General features: G+C 37.8%; 1 protein-coding gene across 4 annotated transcripts in view; it reads right to left on the bottom strand.

Annotated features, from left to right (window-relative positions):
• The window catches only part of PI4K2B (phosphatidylinositol 4-kinase type 2 beta), a 28,958-nt gene extending 5,411 nt beyond the window's left edge, over positions 1–23,547 (bottom strand). Inside the window, exons 1-10 of one of the 4 annotated variants that reach the window (XR_012377868.1) lie at positions 23,054–23,547; positions 15,420–15,556; positions 13,551–13,751; positions 12,800–12,931; positions 11,029–11,182; positions 9,421–9,482; positions 7,741–7,840; positions 3,825–3,958; positions 3,191–3,250; positions 1,832–1,982 (exon numbers count right to left, since the gene is read on the bottom strand). Coding sequence is in view for 3 of the 4 variants with exons in the window: in XM_025887318.2 (XP_025743103.1) it covers positions 3,191–3,250; positions 3,825–3,958; positions 7,741–7,840; positions 9,421–9,482; positions 11,029–11,182; positions 12,800–12,931; positions 13,551–13,751; positions 15,420–15,556; positions 23,054–23,363 (1,290 nt within the window). In the remaining variant the exon portion in view is untranslated. The remainder of the gene's footprint in view (positions 1–1,831; positions 1,983–3,190; positions 3,251–3,824; positions 3,959–7,740; positions 7,841–9,420; positions 9,483–11,028; positions 11,183–12,799; positions 12,932–13,550; positions 13,752–15,419; positions 15,557–23,053) is intronic. The other 3 variants (XM_025887318.2, XM_025887319.2, XM_073891495.1) reach the window with 3 other exon arrangements.
• Positions 23,548–23,797: the final 250 nt, after the last annotated feature.

Below are 23,797 nucleotides of genomic sequence, written 5' to 3'. Positions count from 1 at the left end.
GAGACAGGAGAAGGGGTCAGGATACCACTTACAAGATCATTACATCCAGAGAAGAGATGGGAAGGGTCGCAGGCAGAGGCAATGCCCAAATGTAGCTGATGTGCCAGACGAAGAGTTCCTTATTTTACAGACTCAACATGTTACTTAACCCCGTTGAGCCAAGCTTCCTCCACATAAAACGCAGAGAACTATGGAGAGCTGCTGTAAGGATAAGTGATACCAAACATCACAGGGGTAAAGTACTCAGGAGCTACTCAAGTGTTCGTTTTCTTTTCTTCAACATCAATTATTACTGAGTCTGCAAATGAGCTTCTGGTTTAAAAGTCACTGAATAGGTGTTCACTGTGTATTCCTAGGGCAGTTTATTATTTCTGCCATTTTTTCAGACCACATGTAAAATACATTTCGCATAAATATGTCCCGAGGTCCAGTGTTCCCAACAGGCACAGTAATAGTAATATGCCTGGCACAGATAGAACACAAAATGAATGATCTTAGACTCTTAACGACAAGAGAACAAACTGAGGGTTGATGGAGGGAGGTGGGTGGGGGATGGGCTAGATGGGTGATGGGTATGAAGGTGCGCACTTGTGATGAGCATTGGGTGTTGTCTGTCAGTGATAAATCACCACACTCTATTCCTGAAACTAATATTGCACTACATGTTAACTAACTAGAATTTAAACAAAAACTTGAAACATAAAAAATAATAAAACAAAATGAATGATCTTACTGACCCTGATCATGACCTACTGTATTTAAAGTAACATTCAAAATCTTTAACTTTAATAAACATTACCAGTCCCAGACTTAAAAAAAAAAATGCCTTCATATAAGTTCTTAGTTCCAGTCCACATCTTTAGGAGAAGAATTAGAACATGTCACTGATTATGTGTGCAAAACTAAAAACTTACCATAAACTAGGGCAAAAGATTTGGTTGTACCAAAGCACAAATCTGAAGTTAAGTGGAAAACTGGAGGGGGGCAAAGAGGTTTAAGGAAAATTATAAACAATAGAAATAAAATAAGTATTTTGACTTAGTTAAGGAACTGGCTGAATAATGATTTTGTTGCTTGGAACATAGGTTGCTTTTATTTGTTTTTGTTTGTTAGGCTTCTGTTTCAAAACACTGATTTACTTTAGGACATAAAATACTATCTAACTTTTCAGACAACCTTTTTTTAAAAAACAGCTAAAACCAAAAAGCTATATATATATAATCATGTACATGGTCAGGGTACCTTATTCTTTTTGGCTATCAGAAAGACAAAACCAAATTAAGATTTAAAAAAACTAAAACAAAATAAAATTAAAACATATAGCCAAGGCATCCTTTTATCTTTTTCTTTCCCCAGATCTTGAGCTTGTCATTTTTACATCTTATTATACACATTTGTGTAATACCTTAACTCATTTGTGAATGAGACAGGACATGAATAAATAAACTTAAAATAGCAGGTAGCCTCTGGTCTAGCTTTGTGACAAGACCTCAGAACTGGAATGTCCCCATATCTTTTCAGACAAGCATTTTAAAATTTATATTTAAATTCCTCAGGTACTAACTTTAATCTACAATTAAAGCTGACACAATTATTTACAGCTTTTCCTTAAAAAGAATTCCTAAGATATATCTTTAGGGATAAGAGAATTCTTGAAGATGGAGCATACTGATAAATCAATTTTGTTTCAAGCGAAAGGGTCAACTTAGGGCCTAATTATCTATGCCAGAAAACTTAGCTCAATTATAGTTTGGGATGGTAACACTCTTCAACATAATTATAATCACCAATCACTTGAGCCCTTCATACATGCCTGAATTACCTCACTCACCTCCCTGCAAGGCTCCCTGGCTTCAGCCGCCTCTTCTGCTGAGCAAATCTACACCTCACTGTCCAGCCTCACCTTCTGCAGTGATCCTTAATCTTTGTTTGGGTTAGAGACTCCTTTTGCTGACATATAAATCCTATTGCCTGTCCCCACCCTAAAATGCACATATAAACAGAATTTAGCAGAAGTTCAGGGAGTTCACAAAAGCAACCCAGGAGGTGTCCTCTCTAGAAATATTGTCTCATCACAACGTTTCTGAATGGTAATCTCTCATGGCTCTAATCCCTTCCACATGGAATCTGTATTCTGGTACTCACGGCCTCCAAGATCTGGCTATAGCCTACTTCTCCAGCCATTTCGCTTACTATTTAAAACTTATGATTCCAGCAAAGGACTGAATACATACAATGGAGCACAGAGAGGTGTATGAAGTAATAATCCATCTCTTTTCCCTGACTCCTGGCCTCGTCATCACAGCACATGCTCCAGGAAAGAAGGAACCAGGTTTTGCTCATGGTTTTATTTCAATCACCAGAACACTTTCTGGCACTAGTTCTGTCAATAAATATTTGGTGAACGAATGATTTTCTAATTTAATTATACATATTTGTTAAAGTTATATAATGTAATAATCAGTACAAGAACTAGACTTCTTTGCCCCAGGTATGCATGCAGCAAACAGCTACCTTAAAATTAAATGCATACTTTAGGAAGAAAAAGTTAATTAGTAAGTCACTAAAAGACAATGTTTACAGTAATTTATTTGTTTACAATATTTACAAAATTATTTACATTAATTTATTTTCATGTCAAGTCTTCCTTTTGGAATCTAAATACTACTAATAGAGTGGAAGGACCAGACATTATCGGTAGGTCAGCCAGCCTACAGGTCCACACCAGCAGACCTAACACCTTGTATCCCTAAGTAAAGGAGGTAAGGAGTGACACGACTGAGTTACAATCAGTACTTTTATGCCTCAAGCAGTGCTCAACATTGGTGACGTGGTGATTCACTGACTGCTCCGGGAAAGGCCAAACACATTCTATGAGAAAGACAATCAACAGGCAACGGAACTTGGTATTGGAACATCCAAGCAAGTAGATAGGAGGAAAAATATAGTTAACACTGGGGAAAACAGTTATCAAAATGAGGACAAAGAATTCACAGGAGGGGAAACTGGCTAACAAACAATAAACAAAAAGGTCAAAAAATATCTAATTTAGAACATGAGGAAAGCCGCTACTGAAATCCACTTCATTTTTAATCACACGAGCTATTTTGGTTCAGCATAAAAGAACTGCATCTTTGGGTCACCATGGAGAAAAAAGTTAATGAACAAGATCATAAAAAGGTTAACTTACCTGACCCCTCATCACAGACATCTGACTTTCAAAAGTGGCTTTGTTAAATCTTCTGTCGGTCTTTTGTGGAACAGAAAAAAAACCCCACATTATTATAATTCCAAAAATCAAGATCTTTGAAACAAATATTTGAAAAGAAATGAACTCTTCAACTCAGCACGTAAGGCCATTCTGACACCTTCCTAATAGATAAAATAACGTTTAAAAAGTATTTTTCCTTGATTTATTTTTGGATGCCTCTAGAATGACAAGAATAGTTTATTTATACTCCAACTGGTTCCAAAAGGATTTAAAATGACCTTCCAGCCAATGGGTTTAGGCTTTTTTGAGAGGACTCAATCATAGCAGCTCACCAAGCATTTATTATAAATTATAGAGTGCTTTTGTAAAAATTCAACTTTTGAAGAAAACAACTTGTCAAGTTTTAATACAATTTCACTTCAGAGAACACTCATAATCAGTGTAACTTCACAAATTTATGCTCCTGTAAGGTAAAACTGTTAATTCCTTTTTAAGTCAAGTTCTACTGCAAGTAGTGATACCAGAAGCAATAAATTGCCAATTAGCTCTATTAAGAAAATCTCCTCTAAGATTTATTTCATTTTCCACAATAATTAACTAAAAATTTGTTTACCTTAAAAAGTTCATGAAGATCTTCACATAAATCTTGCACAAAGTTCATGTCAGAAATATATGGTAGAATTAAGTTTCTTATTTCTTCAGAAAAAGGAACTTTGGCTTGAGGAAGCCAAGCCCAGTGAAATGGATCTAACAAAAGAGAGAGAGAGAGAGAGAAAGAAGTTATCAGAGAATGATCACCCGAATCCAAGTTTGGTTGGTCAATTTAGATGGTAAAGCACAATCACTTCTTAGCCTTTTGGCTAAGATCAAGTGTAGACGGTAAGGCACAGGAAGGTATTACTGGAACTAATTAGGTTCCTAAGTTTTAAATAGTAAAGAGTAAGAATTTCAATAATGAGTCTATCTCAAACAGCCCTACATCAAAAATATATCTGAATCTCTGGTTCCTGAGTTTGGAAATTACGGGACACCTATAATTTGTTCACAGCCCCAGATCAAATACCATGGCTGACATTTCCCTGCCCTCTTACTCACAAATCATCAGGAATTGACCACTTGCATGCGTATGGAAACATACAATTTTCCAAAATTTTAAGTCATTAGTAGGTAAATAGGTAAGTGGCTTTAAGGGATCAACGATCCATTACTCCAGGCTAATTCTAGTTTTCTCCTAAGAAGACCATTAAATCTATGCAGTACTAGGATTAGAAAGATTTGTAAAGTAGTAGAATCTTCTAGAGACTAGGGTGCATATTCAGATTCCTGCAAGAAAGTGTAAGGCTTGTAACAATATGATCACCCACAAAACCACTGTGGGTTCACACAATGACAACCTCCAGCTTTGATGGCTCCTACCACTTAGAAAGCCCTAAGGAAAAAATCTATATCTAGAGTCATTCCTTCTTACTTCTCTTTTACTATATCCTTGTACACTGTGGGAAGCACACTGTCCATTCCTCTGGCCCACATCTCCCTGAAGCTATAACCAATTTCCTTTTTACTCTTCCCTGACCAATCACATAAAAGCCCTATTCCAAGCCTGCTTTTACTTCCAATCCCTATCCCTCAATTTCTATTATCACCATTCAAACTCTCTCATCTAGGGGCACCTGGGTGGCTTAGCTGGTTGAGCATCTGACTCGAGATTTCAGCGTAGGTCATGATCTCAGGGTTGTGGGATTGAGCCAGGCATCAGGCTCCGCACTCAGCGCAGAGTCGGCTGGAGATTCTTTCTCCCTTTCCCTCTGCCCCTCCCCTGCTCAAGTGCACTCTTTCTTTAATAAAAAAACAAAACAAACAAAAAACCTCTCTCCCCTAAGACCACCAGTCATTTCATAAGAGTCTCTCCAAAGGCCCATTTGTTCTCATGCTACTTAATGTCTCTGTATCAAGTAGTACTGTTCTTGATCATCTCCCTCTGTAAAATTCTCTATGTGGCTTTGGAAATACTACTCTTTCAAAGTGTACCTTCTATCTTTTAGGCCACTTCTCTCGTTTGCTGGCTTTTCCTTTCATCTGCAATGACACCAGTCCCCGTTTCTCTCCTTCATTTGCTAAACATTCATGAAACATTTACTGAGTATTTCTGTATCTCACATTGTCCTAGTGACGGTATTTGTTCACCATGACCTCCCTGGGCAGTAACCACCACCACGGTGACAGTTTAAAAACTATATCCTCAACATCAATTCCTTATTTAAGTTCCAGATCCTTAATTCTCATCTGCATACTTGGCACAATTTCCCAGATGTATTGTAGGCACCTTAAACTTAACACTTTTAAAATACGATTTGCATATAAATTCCAAACTATTAGAGGAAAAAAACCAATGAAACAAAGACATCTTAAGTCAGTTCAACAAAAGATAGGAAAGGAAAAAAAACAACTGGAATTTATGGTCAATAGAAAAAAACAAGATGGCAGGAAAAGTTCAAACACATCAGTAATTTATTGAGACTTTAACTAGAGTTGAGTACACCTATTAAAAGAATCTCAGATTGGGTAAAAAAAATATCCAGTTAAGTGTTGTTTATAAGTCATATACTTAAAACAATATGATGGAAGTAAAAAATAAAAGTATAGAATAATACCAGGTAAATGCTAATAAAAAGAAATGAGGTGTAGCAATGTAACAACAGATAAAATAAGAAAAATAAAAAACACTGAGGGATAAAGTGGGATATATTTCACACTAATAAAAGAACAAGCCACCAGCAAGATAAAATGCTGAGCCTTTATGTATGTGAAATACACAGCAAAAAAACGTATAGAAATGCAATAAGAAATTGCCAGAATCAATCACAGTGAACTTCAACTCTGTCAAAAATTAACAGATCAAAAAAAATTATGATTCGACTAACAACTAACAAACTTTAATTAATAGACAGATGCAGAACTTTGTGTTCACACACATTCTTTTCAAGTGCCTTCAAACTGGCCATCTACAAGATGATAAAGGAATTACTAACGAATTTCAAAGAGAATTCACGCAGCTGCATTCACAGATCACAAAGCAATAAAACTTGAAAATGACAATGGCCGATTCTTTTTTTTTAAATCAACTGACATAGAAAATGTAAAACCAAACAAAATCTTCCTAAATTACTCCCGCCAAAGGGTAAATCTGATAGTATGAATATGCAGAGCAGAACAACAGAGCAGCCCCTACCTAATCCTATGGCTTAGCCAAAAGAATACCTACAGAAAAATATATAGGCAAGCAAAATACGATGAACACAACAGAAGAAAAGAATAACGATGGAAAACAGAAATCAGTGAAAGAGAAAAAGCAAACAAAATGAAAACCTGATCAATACAAGGCCAATTATACGAAAACAATGAATCGTGGATCACTACATCAAAAACTAATGATGTATTGTATGGTGACTAACATAACATAATAAAATAAAAAAAAATACAAGGCCAATGATCTTTGAAAAAAAAGTAGAAAATAAGTAAGTGTAATAAGGCCAATGCTTTAGACAAGTCTGTGGCAAGCCTGATTAAAAAAAAAAAAAAAAAGCCCACTAATAAACAGTAGGAATTTAAAAAGGCACAGTCATAGCGATTATTTATTTTGTATTTAGTTTTAAAGTAAGTGCCACACCCAGCATGGAGCCCAATGTGGGGCTCAGACTCAGGACCCTGAGATCAAAACCTGAGCTAAGGTCAAGAGCTGAGTGCTTCAATCGACGGAGCCACCCAGGTGCCTCGAAAAAGAGATTATTTAAAAAATATATTACATATATTTCAGAAATATAAAAAAATTTAAAAACTAGTACAATGAACTCTTATATTTTGAATAATCTTATTCCCAAATTTTTACAAAACGTGTTTCACCTATCCCTGTCTTCCCTCCCCCTAAATATTTTAAGGCAAATTAGATATCATTTCCTTTCACACCTAAATACTTAATATACATAGAGGGGATTTTTTTAAATTATAAGACAATTCTATAAAAACCTTTGTACCCATAAATCTAGATCTCAAGATGGCATGAACAATTTTAAGCAAAATAAAAATGTCAAAAATTAGCTCAAAAAGATGTAGCAAACCAGACCAGTAACCACAGAGAATGAACAGGTAGATAAAACACTACTCACTTGGAAGGGGGTAGGTAAGTCTAAACTGTTTTGTAAGTGAATACTACCCAACACATTAAAGTTAAATTCTACCCAAATATTAAAATAGATGATTCCCAATTTGTAAATATTTAAAAACTTATTCTAGAAGACTAACACAAGCCAAAAAACCAAAACCAGACCCAGTCATTCAAAGCTAAGCAAACAATACATGGCAAGGCCCATGCAATACACATTTCTGTATCCCCAGACTCTAGACCAGAGCCCTAATCAATGGTTATCCTTCACCCAGGTTTTCTTCTCCTTTTTTGATATCTGTAATTTTTGTTCCCTTCTTATTCTGGAAAAGGCTAATCATAGAATCTATAGGTGGTTCTAAATACTCACATGTTCTCCATTCATCAGGATGCTTAAAAGGAAATGCCAGACCATTATCAATTGCAGCTATTTTAATAAGTGATTCTTTATTATCAATCCACTGCGTTTCCTAAAGAAGAAAAAAATGGTCTGCTGATAAAAAATTTGTATGAATATTTCCAAAAGATCAAGTATTAAATAAATTTTTAAAAATTACTAAGGTTTAAAGACATTTTATGTGAAGAGCCTATAAAAATAAAAAATAAGTTGCCAGAAAATACAAATTTTTACCCTCAAAAGGAAGAAACTGTCTTATAAATCAGTAAGAATTTCATAATCACTGTTTTTTTTTAATTTGTTATTATAAATTTAGATAGTAATGGTTTCATTTTTTTTCCTCTTTGGGGAAGAGGACCTGGAAATGCTAAGACTTAACGATATATTGTTCCAGGTAATTTATTGCTATATGCACTGCTTAAATGTATGACATTTGCAAAATACTGATATTTTTAAGAGAACTTAACAAACCTACCTTATTAAAAATTTAGTCTTTCCTAGGGTCCCCTAGAAATAATTAGTCCAAATACAAAATGTTTCTAAATAAAATTACCCAAAGACCAAATATAATAAGGTCCAGTAGAAGGAATCTCAAGATACTATTCATTACAGAATGTAGGCCATTCCTAACTTCTACATTTTTCCATAGCTGAAACAAAGACCTTGAGAGCAAGAGGGTTTTCATGTTAAGGAGTACTTATTATGTAAAGATAGATGGCTGCCATTATTAAGTGGCCAACATAAAAACAAAAGGTGAAAAAGATAAAATTAAAAGTATTAGCATGAAGGTCTGTTTGACATATGTCTGGTTAGTTTCTTTTAGTTTATATCAAATATCTGACCTCAACGAAAATGCACAAAATACTTAAAAGAATGAAGTTTTCAGTAAAATCTAATTGCTTAAGATATACCAATAAAATATATTTAGAAACTATTATGAATGTGTATATTTATGTGTGTATTTTAAACCCATTTCTGCTACAATTGCCATTTTTTTTTCTATTTACAACTTCACTGAGGTATAATTTACACACAATAAACTTCACATATTAAAGTATACAATTTGATAAGCATTTGCAGATGTGAAACCTTCACCAAAAGTTTCCTGGTGTCCTGTGCAGTCCCTCCTTCCCTCTGCCCCACCTGCAGGCAACCATGGTCTGCTTTCTGTCACCAGGGATTAGTCTGCAGTTTCTAGATTTTTATGTAAGTGGAATCAGACAGTGTGTTCCCTTTTTGTGTAGCTTCTTTCACTCAGCAGGATTTTTAGATTCATCCACATTATTGAGTAGTCATAAGACTCAGAAAGAAGCGAATTACTAAAATATAAACATGCTGACCAAAAATACCAGAAGCCTTTATTTTTATTACATAAAGGCAAAATAAATCTAGTGGTTCTACAACAAATTTTACAAGTTCTAAAAAAAAGTTGTAAAAAAATACAACATAAAAGCTACATAGATTTAGAAAAATAGAATTTAAAAAACACAATGTAAACGGAAGGAAAGAAAAAAGATGAGAAAAACAGAAAAAGGAGATAAAATCAAGGATCTAAATGAAGGAAATGAAGAAATGAAGAATAACATAAAATTTAAGGAATCGTTTACAGAAATTGATTGTGCCTGTATGGGTATAATTTTGAAATTTCCTTACCTTAATTTCTTTTCCCTGTTTCTGCTTTTCATATTTGATTAACCAATTATCATTTCCCCTGTCTTTCAAGACAAAACAAATCTGTTACTTCACTTTTTATGGATATCATAGCTTAATAGAAAAAGGAATAATCTAGTCACCTTTTGATTTTTAAGACCTTGATTGGTTATCTGTGGCCTATGTTTACATATTAAAAGCTCTAATTTAACACACACAAACTAAAAAATACTTACAAATGTTAGCTAGCACTTTTTGAGAGTTTACTCTGTGCCAGGCATTGTTGTAAGTACTTAACATGTACTAGTTCATTTAATCCTTACAACCACTCTGTGAGGTATGTATAATTATTATCAAGAACTATCAAATCAGGGAGCCTGGGTGGCTCAGTCGGTTAAGTGTCTGCCTTCTGCTCAGGTCATGATCTCAGGGCCCTGGGACTGAGCCCCACCTCAGGATCTCAGCTCAGTGGAGGGTCTTCTTCTCCCTCTCCCTCTGCTCCTCTCCCCTGCTCAGTGCCTGCTCTCTCTCTCTCTCTCTCTTGCTCTCTCTCTCTCAAATAAATAAATCTTAAAAAAAAAAAAGAACTATTAAATCAAGTTTGTTAAAATCAAGGATAACTTCTCTTTACCTTAGGAAGAAAAAACATCTACCTCTATTGCCAGGCAAATTTCTGGGTAGATTCTCACCTAATGTCTATAGAAGTTCTCTAGTCTCTACATCAATTTTAACATTAATCCAGGACCATATTAATTAAGAAGGTAACTCTGGAAAAGTATAATAATGCTTTTTCAGAAATCAATATAAATGAGCAAGCATTTTGAGCCAGAACTTCAGAGTGCATCAGAATTATCTGGAGGACATGTTAAAACAGACTGGTGGCCACCATTTGCAGAGTTTCTGCTTTAGTAGGACTGGGGTGCACTCCTCTGAGAAGATGTAAATGTAACAAGTCCCCACATAATGCTGACCCAGTCGGTCCAGGGAACCACATTTGGGAACCACTGTTTCAGATTATTGACATCATTGCTCCCTTCGAGAACAGAAAAAATTAAGAGTATAATGTATTTATAGACTATACTAACAGTCACCTAACATCAAAAGAAGCATCTAAAGTAATTTACACAATCAAGTTTTTAATTATTCATATTACACAGATAACATTTCTGGCTTTGACCTACTGCCCAGAACTTCCCCAGTAGGGACAGGAACTGACCTCTATCACCGGGGCAGGAGCCTGCTAGGAGTTAGGATCTCCAGTACAGGTTGCCCAGGGGAGTCAGTACTACATCTCTGTTTTCCAAGGCAGATAGAGAAAAAGTAGCCTCAAGACTTCTGCATCAAGAGTTGAATACGGGGACACCTGGGTGGCTTAGTCAGTTGGGCGCCTGCCTTCAGCTCAGGTCATGATCTCAAGTGTCCTGGGATCCAGCCCAGAATCAGGTTCCCTGCTCAGCGGGGAGAGTCTGCTTCTCCCTCTCCCTCTGCCCTTTCCCCTGCTTTGCTCTTTCTCTGTCTCAAATAAATAAGTAAAATTAAAAAAAAATAAAGAGTTGAATACAATTTGCAAGCTAACAAGATTTGAGTGAACGAATAAGAGAACTTCAATACCTGTATTTCTGATGATATAATCCAAAATAACCAATCTTTCAAACTGTGACTGAAATTCTTTTCTAATATTCTCAGGCAAAGGGTCAGCTTCAAATTTCCTAAGCCAATATTCAGCCTCCTTGTAACCTTCAACAAATAACTGAAAGGAACCAATCTATAATTTTAAGAACTATAGTTAGAAAAGAAAGTACAAGAAAAAAGGGATTACTTTTTCAATTTCTCAGTAGTATCATCATAAAATGTTATATAAACATGGTAAGAAAAAGAGTTAACACTAATTTAGATAAGCCACGTTTATCAAAACCATTTTTATACACTAATTTTAAATAATCACATAAAGAATACATAGCAAATTAAAAATGCTCAACCCTAGGCTTTTGAGGAGCATAGACTATTTTAGGATAATTAAAAAAGAAAATGCCTCTCAAGGTGATAATCTCAACTCAGAAAGCTGTTTTCTAAAAATATTCATTAAAATGACTTTAATTATGGAAGCCAAATAGTACAGCTATCCTGGTCATTTAATAACAGTGCAATTTTATCTTATGGAAGAAATACTTTAGGATTTTTTCTTTACAACATAAAATACAGAATATAGCTTTATTTTAAAAAAAGAATGCATTGTTTGACTCTGCAGATTACAGATACTGTCACAAATTTTAAAGAACTAATCAATCAATCATAAACTCTATAGTGGTTTTTAAGAAAATCCTTTCCTCGAAAATATGTCCATTTTAAAATGCATTTCTGTCACTAAAATTACTATATGCATGTATTTACAGCACAGGACATACAGGTCACCTAGTTGGTCTCATAAATACAAACTACCACAAAGAAAATCTATTTCTTATCTTAACACTATGTTCTTGTTGTTGGCATGAAATTTTAACTATTGCTAAAAGGTTTTCTTTAAAGCACTTATAAGTCCTAGTAGTCATAAATATGGAAATAATAATATCCTTCTTTAGTCACACTTAATTTCAGCATATCCAAGGAATAATAGGCCTTGTAAAAATTTCCAAACTTCCTGCTTACCTGGAGTACAATTTTAAAAACAATTTATGTTAACCATGAATTTTTATTCAAATTCTTTTATCTAGACAAATGCATTGCAACCACAAAAGAAAATCACAAATATATTAAAAAAAAAAAAGCCTAAAGTTTTTCTAGAATGCTTTCCCATGAATCCTCCCCACTCTTGCTTAGTTAGCTGCTAATCATTCCTCAGGTTTATTTAAAAGTGGTAAGAAAGAACAAAATCTAGTATGTAGCCAGTAACATAATTACTACCACTTACTACACTGTGTGCCGGGTACCATACCAAGTACTTGACATGAATTTCTTCATTTAATCTCACAGCCCCAGGAGGTAGTTTTTCTCACCCCCGTTTTATAGAGCCTAGGGCTTAGAGAGTAGGGGACTTGCCCAAGGTCTCAGAGCTAACTGGTAGAGAGGCTGGGAGGGAAACCCAGGTCTGGTTCTTGACCTGTGCATTTAGCCTTTACTTTAAAAAGCCAAAGGTGCAAACTCCTCTTGGAAACACTCCCTAACCATCCAAACTGAGTGAGACAACCCTCCCCAATCTCTGACCTTCCTGCATTTAACCATCCTAACAGCTTTATCATATTGCACTGAGATGGCTTATTCATTATAAGCTCTTTGAGTATGAAAAACCCATTTTATTTACTATTATATCTGCACCTACAGCACACAGTGCTCAGGTAATATATGCTGAATTGCCCCCCAAATAAAACTTAGCACAGTAATTTACCTTAGGAGGGAGTCCTATCCGATGGAATTTTCTACCTACTTTTGGCACTTTCTCTAAAGCATACTTTTTGCCTCGAGATTTTGCACGGTCAATTGCACTGTAGTTAAATGTCTCACTGACAAGCCAAACCACCTAGAAACACACAGTTTTAGAAAAATGGTTATTAGAATTTGCATTGCAGTATTTCTACTCATACACTACATGAAATGTACTCTAAAACTATAAATTAGCAGAGTTTAACCCTATACTAAATGTCTCAGATAATCTAAAATAGAAAGGCTTAGGGATTTTGCAAACTCAGTTAAATGGCATATATTTCTGGGAGGGACAGCCTAAAACTGGCCAGTGGAAGCAAGAAGTAATCGTCCAGAGTTGTTGAATTAGGAACGAACATTCTGAGGAAGTCTTCAAGTAAAAATTTATAAAGGCTAAAAAGAAAAAAAAAAGCAGTCCTTTGAGCACATTAGTTATCTCTACCTTCAAGAGAGTATCTAGAACCTCAGTATTTTTCTTTCTAAATTTTAGTTTTTTTCCCTCTTGTCAGCACCATAGAACCTTGTATGAGCAGGGGATATTCCCCTTGGACACTATGTGGATCTCCACTAGAATCAATTTATTAATTACTCATGACTCTGGATTACCAAAACAAGTGCTCAACTTTAGGCTCTGTCATTAGAAATATTACTAAAGTGTTCACAGAGAAGTAGACTATAAATTAGAAGTACATAATTAAAAACAATTTCTCTTTTACCTTTGTTTTAGGTACAATGCCCAGATGAAGCTTTTCATCCACAAGGGAGGCACCAGCTTCAGAAAGGTATCCCTGATTAGGAAGCAGGCAGCCTCTACCAAAGCAGCAAGGGCAGCAGACCTTATGAACATATTTGGTCCATTTTGGATTCAGTTGGCCATAAGGCTCTTCTGATTTGGGTTTAAACACACCAATAATTTTCTATATAAAAAAGTAGAAATTTTGTTAAGACTTTTAATATAGAGAGACAATAATCCATAAAATGCATTTTGAGCAATCTTTTTGTATTTCTTCCCACCAGATTTGGGCATTATCCTTACATCTTAAGAGGTTCAGTTTTAATTATGTTTTTATATTCATTCTCATTCAACAATCTAACATCAATAATCCTTTGGGCTAGTAGTTTTCAAACTGTGCTCTGAGAAACACTAGGGAAGGTGAGAGTGGAGATGAGAGAGGGCTCTAAGACCCCATGCCACTTAACTAGATCAACTCTGACTTCATCTGTTTTGTTACTGTACTTCCAAGTTATGAAAGGGTTACACTGATTTACAATGTTTGAAAACCACTGCTCTAGGTCAAACTAGGTCAAACGATGTTATTATTCAGTATCTATTAAATATCAAAATTATATGTTTGTTTATCATCTACTTTCTCATTAGATGTACATTCTAAAGGACAGAGACTTTGCTTGTTAGGGCTGTATCCCAAGTATTCAGTACAGTGCCTGTACACAGTAGGCATTCAAGCATTTGTTAAATGACCTAATAAATCCAATGACAAAAAGTAGTCTCTAAAATACAAAGGTAATGATAGCTACATGTGAACATCTATGCTGTGAGATCCTCCTACCCTAATCTTTTCCCATTTTTTTTTTATGAATCAATTTTAAATAAATTCTCTCCTCTTGAAAAAATTGCTCATGGATATCTCAAGTCTATAATCTTTATTACTGGTCTGATAAAATATATTCATATTAAATTTAGAGGGTGAATTATCCTTAGACAAGATTTAAAATTTTAAGTATATAATTGCTTATAATTTTAAGTACATAATTGCTTTATAATGTAATAAAATCTAAGTCTCTAGTAAAAAAGTCAACAAGAACAAATTACAAAATCATACTTGGAATAAAGGCTGATAGATTGACATTACCTACATATACATTTAAAACTCAAAAAAGACTTTGTTTTTTAAAATACATCTTCAATCTTTGCAAAAAATATTAGGATAAAATCATAATCTTTTTTACTCCTGAAAAAAGAACTGCTGGCTATGTAACATTCAGAAAGCTCTTAGAGATAATAATATAGATTTCTGAAAAATTCTAGACTAAGTGGAACAAAGTCCCATATCAACTTCTTTCTTCTGCCCTAGAATTATACTTTGGTTCATTTCACTATGTCACATTCCAATGTCTTCAATCTTCAGACTGCCCAGGCTCCTCTGGCATAATGCAGGAAAAAATACTCCTAGGGCAAAATAAGCCTTTGAAAAAGATCTGGAAATGACATTAAATACGTTTTGAAAGTTTAAATTTCTACTTTGGTTGGCTAATATAGTTGCTGTAAAGTAAGGACTTATGAATATAAACTCAACAAATCCTTTGCTGAATATGAGTATTCCATAAATGCTTGAAACCAAGTATTAAAATAGTAGGACACCAAACTATGACTTAAAATGAAGAGCTTTATTTCTAAATAGTAGAATGCTTTAGTTAAAAATAACAAAAACTTGATCATTATTTTTGAAAAGGGTGCAATCAGATTTATTAGGAAAATATCTTCAGAACCTCACAGTGATTTCACATTCAAATTAGTGTTTTCCAAAATTTCTGTTATGTATACTACAGATCTGTGAAATTCTCACCCTCTTAGGATCCTTCACAAAGTAACTTCCACTTGAACCTTGAGAGATTCTTTCTGGAAAAACTCCAAATTCTATTGCTTGCTCTGCTTTCAACACAATATCAGCAAATTCAGGATCATCCAAGAATGTATTCAATGCTGAAGAATCAATAATTATTGCATTAAAAAAAATCAATGTTAATATAGAACATAAAGAAAAAAGAAAGGCCAGCTATGAGAATGCTCATGACAGGGACCTGTAATACTGGGTTAGGTTATTAGCATTAGGATATTAAGGTACAGAAACAAAAATGTAATCAAGCATTGTATGGGTTGCTTGGCTCCTTCCTTTTTTCCCCCTAACCCCACTTCTCTTTAAACTTCAAGTAATGACACATGAAAAACAAAATCCCTATTTGTTGAAATAATCACACTAATGAATATCTCACATTACTCTGGATTCCTCTCTTCCAGTGATTTTGTTCTCCAGCCTATCTCAACCTCCAACTGCACAGTCATACCTCAAATCTGTCATTACTAATACCTGCAACCTCTCTATACCTTTCAATTTCAAGCACCTTCTATCTCCTAGTTCATTCCTTCTGGTACCGTGAATCCAAAAATTCTTCCACGCCCCTAGGGCCTACAAAGCACTGATCTACCATGTTGTCAACTGATCTTTGTGTCCTTATGTCCCTCCTTGGCCAGCTGAAATTATGGTCAGTCAGCACATAATCACTCTTCCTTTCCTCCCTCCCCTCATCATGGTCACCTGGAAAAATACCAGTCCTGATTAAACTCAACTGTCTGCTGAGTATGCCTAGGCCTGGAGAGCTAAACTCAATTAGACAAACATACACAAACACAATGCCCGATAGCTCACTTTAATTTAAATTCATCACCAGAAATCTCAGGTGGGCCCTTCATGGTGCCTGGGGAGCATACTACATTCCTGTTACGAACAGACTGTCCTCCCAAAATATGTTGAAGCCCTAACTCCCAATGGAATGGCATTGGGAGATGGAGTCTTTGGAAGGTAATTATGTTTAGATGAGGTCATGAGGGTAGGGCGCCCACGACAGGATTAGTGCCAAGGGCATGCTCTCTCTCGCCCTGTGTCACATGAGGACACAGAGAGAAGGTGGCCATCTGCAAGCCAAGAAGCCAGCCCTGATCATGCCAGCACTCTCATCTTGGACTTCTCAGTCTCTGGAACTGTTAGAAATAAGTTGTTTAAACCACTTCGTCTATGATATTTTGTTCTAGCAGTCTGAACTAGCACAACTCCCGGTACATAGTCTCTCCCACTGTTCTGGGCAACTCTCACACCCTGCCCTCTTCTCAAATTTCCAACACCTCCTCTCTCTCAGATGAGCCTTAAGAGATGCAAGCAGAAAAAACTATCATCAGCCCTCTGCACCACATCTGCCCACGACATCCTCTGCCTTCCACCTATTACTATAGATGAACCACCTAAATTCCAAGATCAGCTCATTCATTTTGTGTACCAGACCCTATCTCTTCCTGCCGACTCCTGGGCATTTCTTCAGCAGTTCTTCCCTACATCAATATTTCCCTCTTTACTGGATCATTTCCATCACCATACAAAGCATGCTGTAATTGTTCTCATCCTAACTCTAACTCCCACAATACTCCTAGACATTTCCTCACTTTCTTTGACCCTCTGTATAGCAGAAGGCCTCTATAGTTATTTATATTTACCATCTCCAATTTTTCTTCCCTGATTTTCTCTTGAACCCATTTAAATCAGGCTTCTGTCCCAACCATTCCATTGATAAAACTTTTGCTGGGGTATGTAGTCGTCCATATCGCTAAATCTAACCTTAGAACTTACCTTCCTTGCCCAACTCCAACATATGACCCTGTTGGTCACTCCCTCCTCCTTCACTTGGCTTCCAGGATCCCCCTTCTCCAGGTTTTCCCACCTCATTGGCTCCTCTTTTTCAGTCTCTTTGCTGGCTCATTTTTATCTCCCTGACAGGTTGACTTTGCAATGCCTCAGATTCAGTTCATGGTCCTCTTCTCTTCTTCATCAACACTGATGACTCCCAAATTTATATTTCAAGACTGGACTTCTGCCCTGAACTCCAAACTACTATACTCAACATCTCTACTTGGATGTTTAATGGACAGCTGAAACTTTACTCCCCAATATTCAATTCTTATCTTCGCCACCCCTCCTGACTGCTTCCCTCCCAGGCTTCCCTATTTCAGTTGTTGGCAACTCCAAAATCTTTCAGCTGCTCAGGCCAAAAACCTTGGAATCATCCATGATCTTATACTCTCACCTCCAACATCCAAGCCATCAGCAGGTTGCCTGGCTCTACCTTACATAAACACCCAGAATCCAACCATCTCCATTCCCCTGATGTGATTCAAGTGACCATCAACTCTCACCTGGATAATTATAAGTCTAACCACTCTCCGTCTTTCACCCATGCCTTCTCTATACTCAACAGAGAAGCTATAGCAGTAATCCTTTTAAAACTTGTCAGATCTGGGGCACCTGGGTGGCTCGGTTGGTTAAGCGCCTGCCTCCGCTCAGGTCATGATTTCAGGGTCCTGGGATCGCGACCCAGTTGGGCTCCCTGCTCAGCGGGGAGTCTGCTTCTCCCTCTCCCTCTGCCCCCCTGCCCCATCCCCTGGCCCATGCTCACTCTCTCAAATAAATAAAATCTTAAAAAAAAAAAAAACCCAATGTCAGATCGCGTCACTCTTTTGTATAAAACAGCCCAATGGTTTCCCATCTCACTAAAAGTCCATGTCCTTATAATGGCCCCAAGGCCCTATACAATCCTCCCTAACTTCCACTTTATTTTCCTGTTTAGCGCTTATCACCCAATACATAATTTATTTTGTGAGTTATAAAAAGACAAGGATTTCTTTCACCACTGTATGCCCAGAACTTTTACAGTTCTTGGAACATAACAGGCACTCAATACACACTTGCAGAATGAATTAACAATTAATCATTTAAAGTGACAGACAAGGCAAAAATTATTCATACTTTGGAAGGTATTTAAAGGGCTATTACATGCATTCAACATTATGAAAATTCAAAACATAAATTTACCTTAATTTAAAATTTGCCTTAATTTAGGCAGAAATAAAACTGTTATTTATTTTTAAAAGTATGTGCTAATGGGGCACCTGGGTGGCTCAGTCTTGAACGTCTGCCTTCAGCTTGGGTCTGGGATGGAGCCCCGCGTCGGGTTCCCTGCTCCGTGAGAAGCCTGCTTCTCCCTCTCCCACTCCCCCTGCTGGTGTTCCCTCTCTCGCTGTGTCTCTCTCTGCAATTCAATAAATAAAATCTTTTTTTTTTTAAAAAGTATGTGCTAAGAAAAATACTACAAAAAGGGCAATTGGGCATATTTAACTTACTTAAAAGAAGAATAAATAATCCAAGTATTGTAGTCATGTCAATACAATTGATATGCTAATTCCTAATCATTCTCATTTACCCCATGAAAGTAATTAAGAATGGAGAGACTTTATCTTTCTTTATTCACTGTATATCCCTGGCACCTGGATGAGAGATCAGCATTTAGTGGGTACCTAATATATATTTAATTGAATAAATGAAGTATTGTTTATGTACTCCCTTTCGGTCTCCTCTAAGATGTGGTGACCTTCTACTCAAGTTCCAGTCCTATATGAGCTCCTCACTTTTCCTAAGATATCCAGCACATCCTCTCAACATTTGCCTATGCTATTCCCCATGTATAGTCCAAGCTTCCTCCCCAGGGCTAATTCTTACTGATCCTTGAACTCCATCTCCTCACTTGTAACACTAAAAAAAAAAAAGGATCTAAGTTCCAGAAGGGCAGAGATCTTTGTTTTGCTCTCTGGTATATTCCAAGTGCTTAAAAACAGTGCCTGGTACATAGTGGGCCCTCAATAAATCTGACAATTATTTATTAACAAACTATCCCCTTGACCACACTTAAGGGTTATCACTGGTCCTTTAGTAACCAGACTTGAAAACAGAATAAGAGAATCCATTTTACAAATCTTTTATATGGGTGCGTGTGATAATTATCAAGTTCTCATTTTAATAAATAAGCCAAAATGAGCCCCTACTCACTTGAGGGGGTTGGGATTCTATCTTACCCACTGACCGGAATATTTTTTAAAAAGAAAAGTGGTTAGCTCACTAGTTTGGTGATCAGAACCCTGCCCTTGCGAGTTCCAGGGCCAGCCATTTTTCAGGTCTCAAATTGGATACTATTTCCTCTGCTAAGTGTTCCTTGGTCCCTAAATCCAGGGCACAGTTCAATGGAACCCTCAGTTTTCCCCATCCAAATATACCTGCTGTTGGAACTGTTTTAATTGACCATTTCCACTATTAGGCTATAAAGCCATGTGGGGACAAGGCGAGTGACTGAACGTGCATCTGCTATCTGGTCACTACTGTTTCCCCAAGGCCTCAATTTCCACGGGCACCCAGCGGGCACTCAAGCATTTGAGAATGATGTATCTCGGCAATAAATGGAAAACGAAGAGTAGGTGTCTTCTCATTACTGGCTGAAGAATGACCTCTTGACAGGGAGAAGTGGCTGCTCACTCACTATCTTTCAAAAGCTCAGCTGTGGAGAACTGTCAAGACACACAGGGCATCTACTCTTCTCATATCTTCCTCTAAATTCAGCCAGCTTATCAGTGTCTAGAATACGGATCCAGCAACACTGATAGCACCATCCATTAGAATTTTCTTCTTTTAAAATGGGTTTCAGGGAAGTTACAAGAAATGCTCCTATGAAACTCATCACTTTTATTACAAAGATACTATTCATCATATAGTCTCTTCTCCAAAAGATACAAGACAGGTTTTCCTTTGTCTGTTTTGATTCAAATAACTAGTTTAACTTTATGGGCACCCTGATTGTGCTCCTCTCAAGTTGCCTCCTCAGGAACTTTAAAGAACAGATTTTTGGGCTGCCTGCATCAAGCGTCTCCTGTGCATTTTGTGTACTCTTAGTCCAACCTCCATCTTATGTTTTTCATCACCTTATTTCCCACTCACATCTTTCTTCCTTACTTTTAAACGATGTTATTTTGTTCACACATTTATAAGGCACCATGAATCATTAAAAGGTTTATACATACACACTTCCTTTTACTTTGGTAGTTCTTTGTGTGTTCTAACACCATTCTCTAATTGTAGGCTCTCCAACAAAACTGGTAAGTGCTCCTGGTTTGTATTAACTGGGACCTTGAGAAACCACTTCATTTCTCTGTGCTTCCTTAAAATGAGAGTAACGAATAGTAGTCACTTCATGGGGTTGGTTAGGAATTAATATAAGTGAAGCTCATAGAACTCTGCCCTACACATACTGCTACATAGGTATTATCATCTTTATTACTCTCCAGCTCACTGAGTAAAATGACAACTAGAACAAGGAATGCCACTAATCTTTCTACTTTGACACTGACCCAACAACACGATGTTTATGCTGGTTCTAGACTTTGTCAGTGTCTTGCTCAAGTGAAGGTTACAGACATTCTTCCACTGGCTAGAGTACATAAAGCTCCTATTTACATAAACAAAATAGTTAAGCATAAATGCATATGCATTAAGCATAAGATAAATAATGTTAATATCAATCTAAAGGTAGGACTTTCTTAGAACTAGAGAGGTGGCTCCATGGGAACTGGGTGGTAAAGGGCAAAGAAAGTTAATGGACTCATTAAAAAATAACTTAAAAATCTAGTTATATTACTCAAAAACTAACTTTTTAGGAGACTGGTTTGAAATTTTTAGAATACTTTTTACAATTCAAAAACTATTTTTAAATCCACAAGTAACAGTTATTTTATAATACTTGGGATCTACAGCAAAATGGAAAAATGCAGGACATAAAAAGAAGAACTAGGCTCAGTTCTGGCTTTACCACTTCCTGTATACTTGACTTTGGCTTACCGCAGAAGTTCTATGACCGACTCGTCATTACAGTTTTATTCATTTTCAATCCTCACAACATGGATGAGGGTGAATAACAACCTGTTGTGCTGTTGTGAGAATTAATGAACTATACAAAAAGAGATCTTAGCAAACTGTAAACTGTGATACAAATAAATTATTACCATTTAAAAAGGGAGGAATTCTCTTTAGTAACCCATTTGTATTCTGAGTACTATATTCTATTCCACTGTTATTTTTTCTAACCTTAACACTTTTTTTTTTTTTTTTTTACAAAACCTCACTTTCACAGAATAAACACACTCAAGGTTTTAGGTTCTTTTAAAATCTAGCTACACAGGTAACTTGAGGGTAGAAAAAAGCAAGCTAGCCACACAGATCTTAGTTACTTTACAGAAGGGATTCTAGGTAATACTGAAACAAATTACGCAAGTAGGTGAATGTGGGTCCATTTGTGATCATCATGTTTGTTCTGTTCAATGTTATGCTGTCAGTGCACCTGTTAGCTAACATAATGGCATAATGCATGTCAGACCAGTGTGCTAAGGCTTTATTCATGAAACACGTGAAGGGGAAAGTTTGGTTCTCTGGGGCCTCTTCGATTTACCTGCCTGAGAGGATGTTTGAATGTAAGTTCAACTACAACTTGAATAATCTATTCTATCCCAAATTCCTTAAATTGTAGGAGCTCCATTACTGTACTGGTAGCAGGACATGTACAATCTAAAAACTCCAGGAAAACTAAGCAGCATTAATTAAAGTGACATTGTCTGTGGCTTTTCTTTAAGCCATCACATATGGAGTTCTACTACAGGCACAGTGCACATACCACCTCACTTAAACCATCCCAACCACCAATAAACAGATGTTATCATAAGTTTATAAACTAGCCCATCTCATCTCCAGCTACGATTCATACAAGTCCACCCTATTTTACTATCAAAGTAGCCTACCTCGACTCAACCTGCCAAAAAACTTACTTTATCAACAAATACTCATGCTTGCAAGAGCGTGCTTACACTTTTACTAGCTTTCAACATCATAGCATATTAATTACCCTCTTTTCCACCTGAAGCTACCAGTCCACCTCTTATAGTATAAGAATAGAAATGACTCAAGAAAGAAAACTTTGCAAGAGAGTTGGCAGCTAGAGAAATTCAACTGCCTCTGTCCCCTCTGGCTAACGTCACAATAACATTAACCAGAAAAAGTTTTGAAAACGCGTCCCAATGGCACCTAGATATTCTTGCTGTGCATCTCTCTGCTGTCATCCATCTGCCTTGCAAATTCACAACCCAGGGAACTTTCCTGATAGTTCAGGGTTCTTAATCCAAACCTCAAGTCCAAACTTGAGCAAACTTACGTCATTTTACCGTGCTAAGTTTTTCTCCGTGTCTGATTTCAAAAGTTTAGGCTTAATCTTAGGGGAGGCCCCAAGGATCAGTCCCGTGACAACCACAGGCCTTCGGTGAAGTGGCCTATGCCCCCTGGAAAAGGTGCGAGGAAACGGGGGGAGCAGAGAGAAAGGCAAGGGGTCCAAGGTTCGACCGGCGACGCGCCCCCTGGCCGGTGCTCCGGATGGGAGGGTTGCCCGGCTGACTGCCTTTCCTCCCAGGCAAGTGCTGGTTGGGGGACAGAGATGGGACCCGGGAGGGGCTGGGCGGCGACGCGCGCGCGGGGAGGGCTGCGGGGTGGTGGTAAGGGCCGGGTGGCACCTGCAACTCGGGGGCGTTTCCGTTTCGGGCGGGTCGGCGAGCTCCGGAGGTCACTCACGCTCCGGGAGGGCCCGCTGGGCGCGTCCCAGGACGGGAGCAGCAGTTCCTTGTCTCCAGCCTCGCGAGGGGAGGCCGCGCCCTCCTCGCCCGCAGCCTCCACGACCCTGACGGCGCTCCCCGGGGCGCCCTTAGGCGACTGAGCCCAGGCGATCCGAGGTAGCAGCGGCTCCCGCTCCTCGTCGTCCTCCTCTTCCAGGCTCCCGCCGCCGTCCGCCGACGCCAGCCGCCCGGGCTCGGAGGACTCCGCCATGGCCTGCCTCCCTCTGTGCCTTCCGCGTTGAGACCGGCTCAGAGAGGCGAGCTGCCCGGGTCTGGCCTCAGCATCGCGGGGGACCGCAGCCGCCGGGTCGGGTCGAGGACACCTCACAGGCGTACCACCCCGCTCCGTGCCAGCCGGGCGGTTGTCCCCGCGCAGCCGCCAGTCGCGCCCCACCTCCCGCCAACCCTGCGCCTGCGCGGAAGCGCGGGGAGGGGGGGGTGTGGGCGGGGCGCGGGGCGGGGCCGTCACCTGCAGCGGCTGGAGCGGGAAGACGAGAGGTGGGGTGGATGTCCGCGAGGAGCGCCTGGGTTAGCGTTAATTTACCTCAGCCCAGGAGCTCCCGTCCTACCTAAATCAGTCTCTCCTCCACTGCAGAATTCCTTCATAGAGTTTACCACAATTCATACCTACACATTTATTTCTGT

This window comes from Callorhinus ursinus, unplaced genomic scaffold, assembly GCF_003265705.2.
Source record: "Callorhinus ursinus isolate GAN/ISIS: 27379988/994484 unplaced genomic scaffold, GSC_fseal_2.0 scaffold4, whole genome shotgun sequence".
NCBI classification, from domain to species: domain Eukaryota; kingdom Metazoa; phylum Chordata; class Mammalia; order Carnivora; family Otariidae; genus Callorhinus; species Callorhinus ursinus.
The sequence above is the reverse complement of the archived record's forward strand: the minus strand, read 5'-3'. Positions and strand labels throughout refer to the sequence as shown.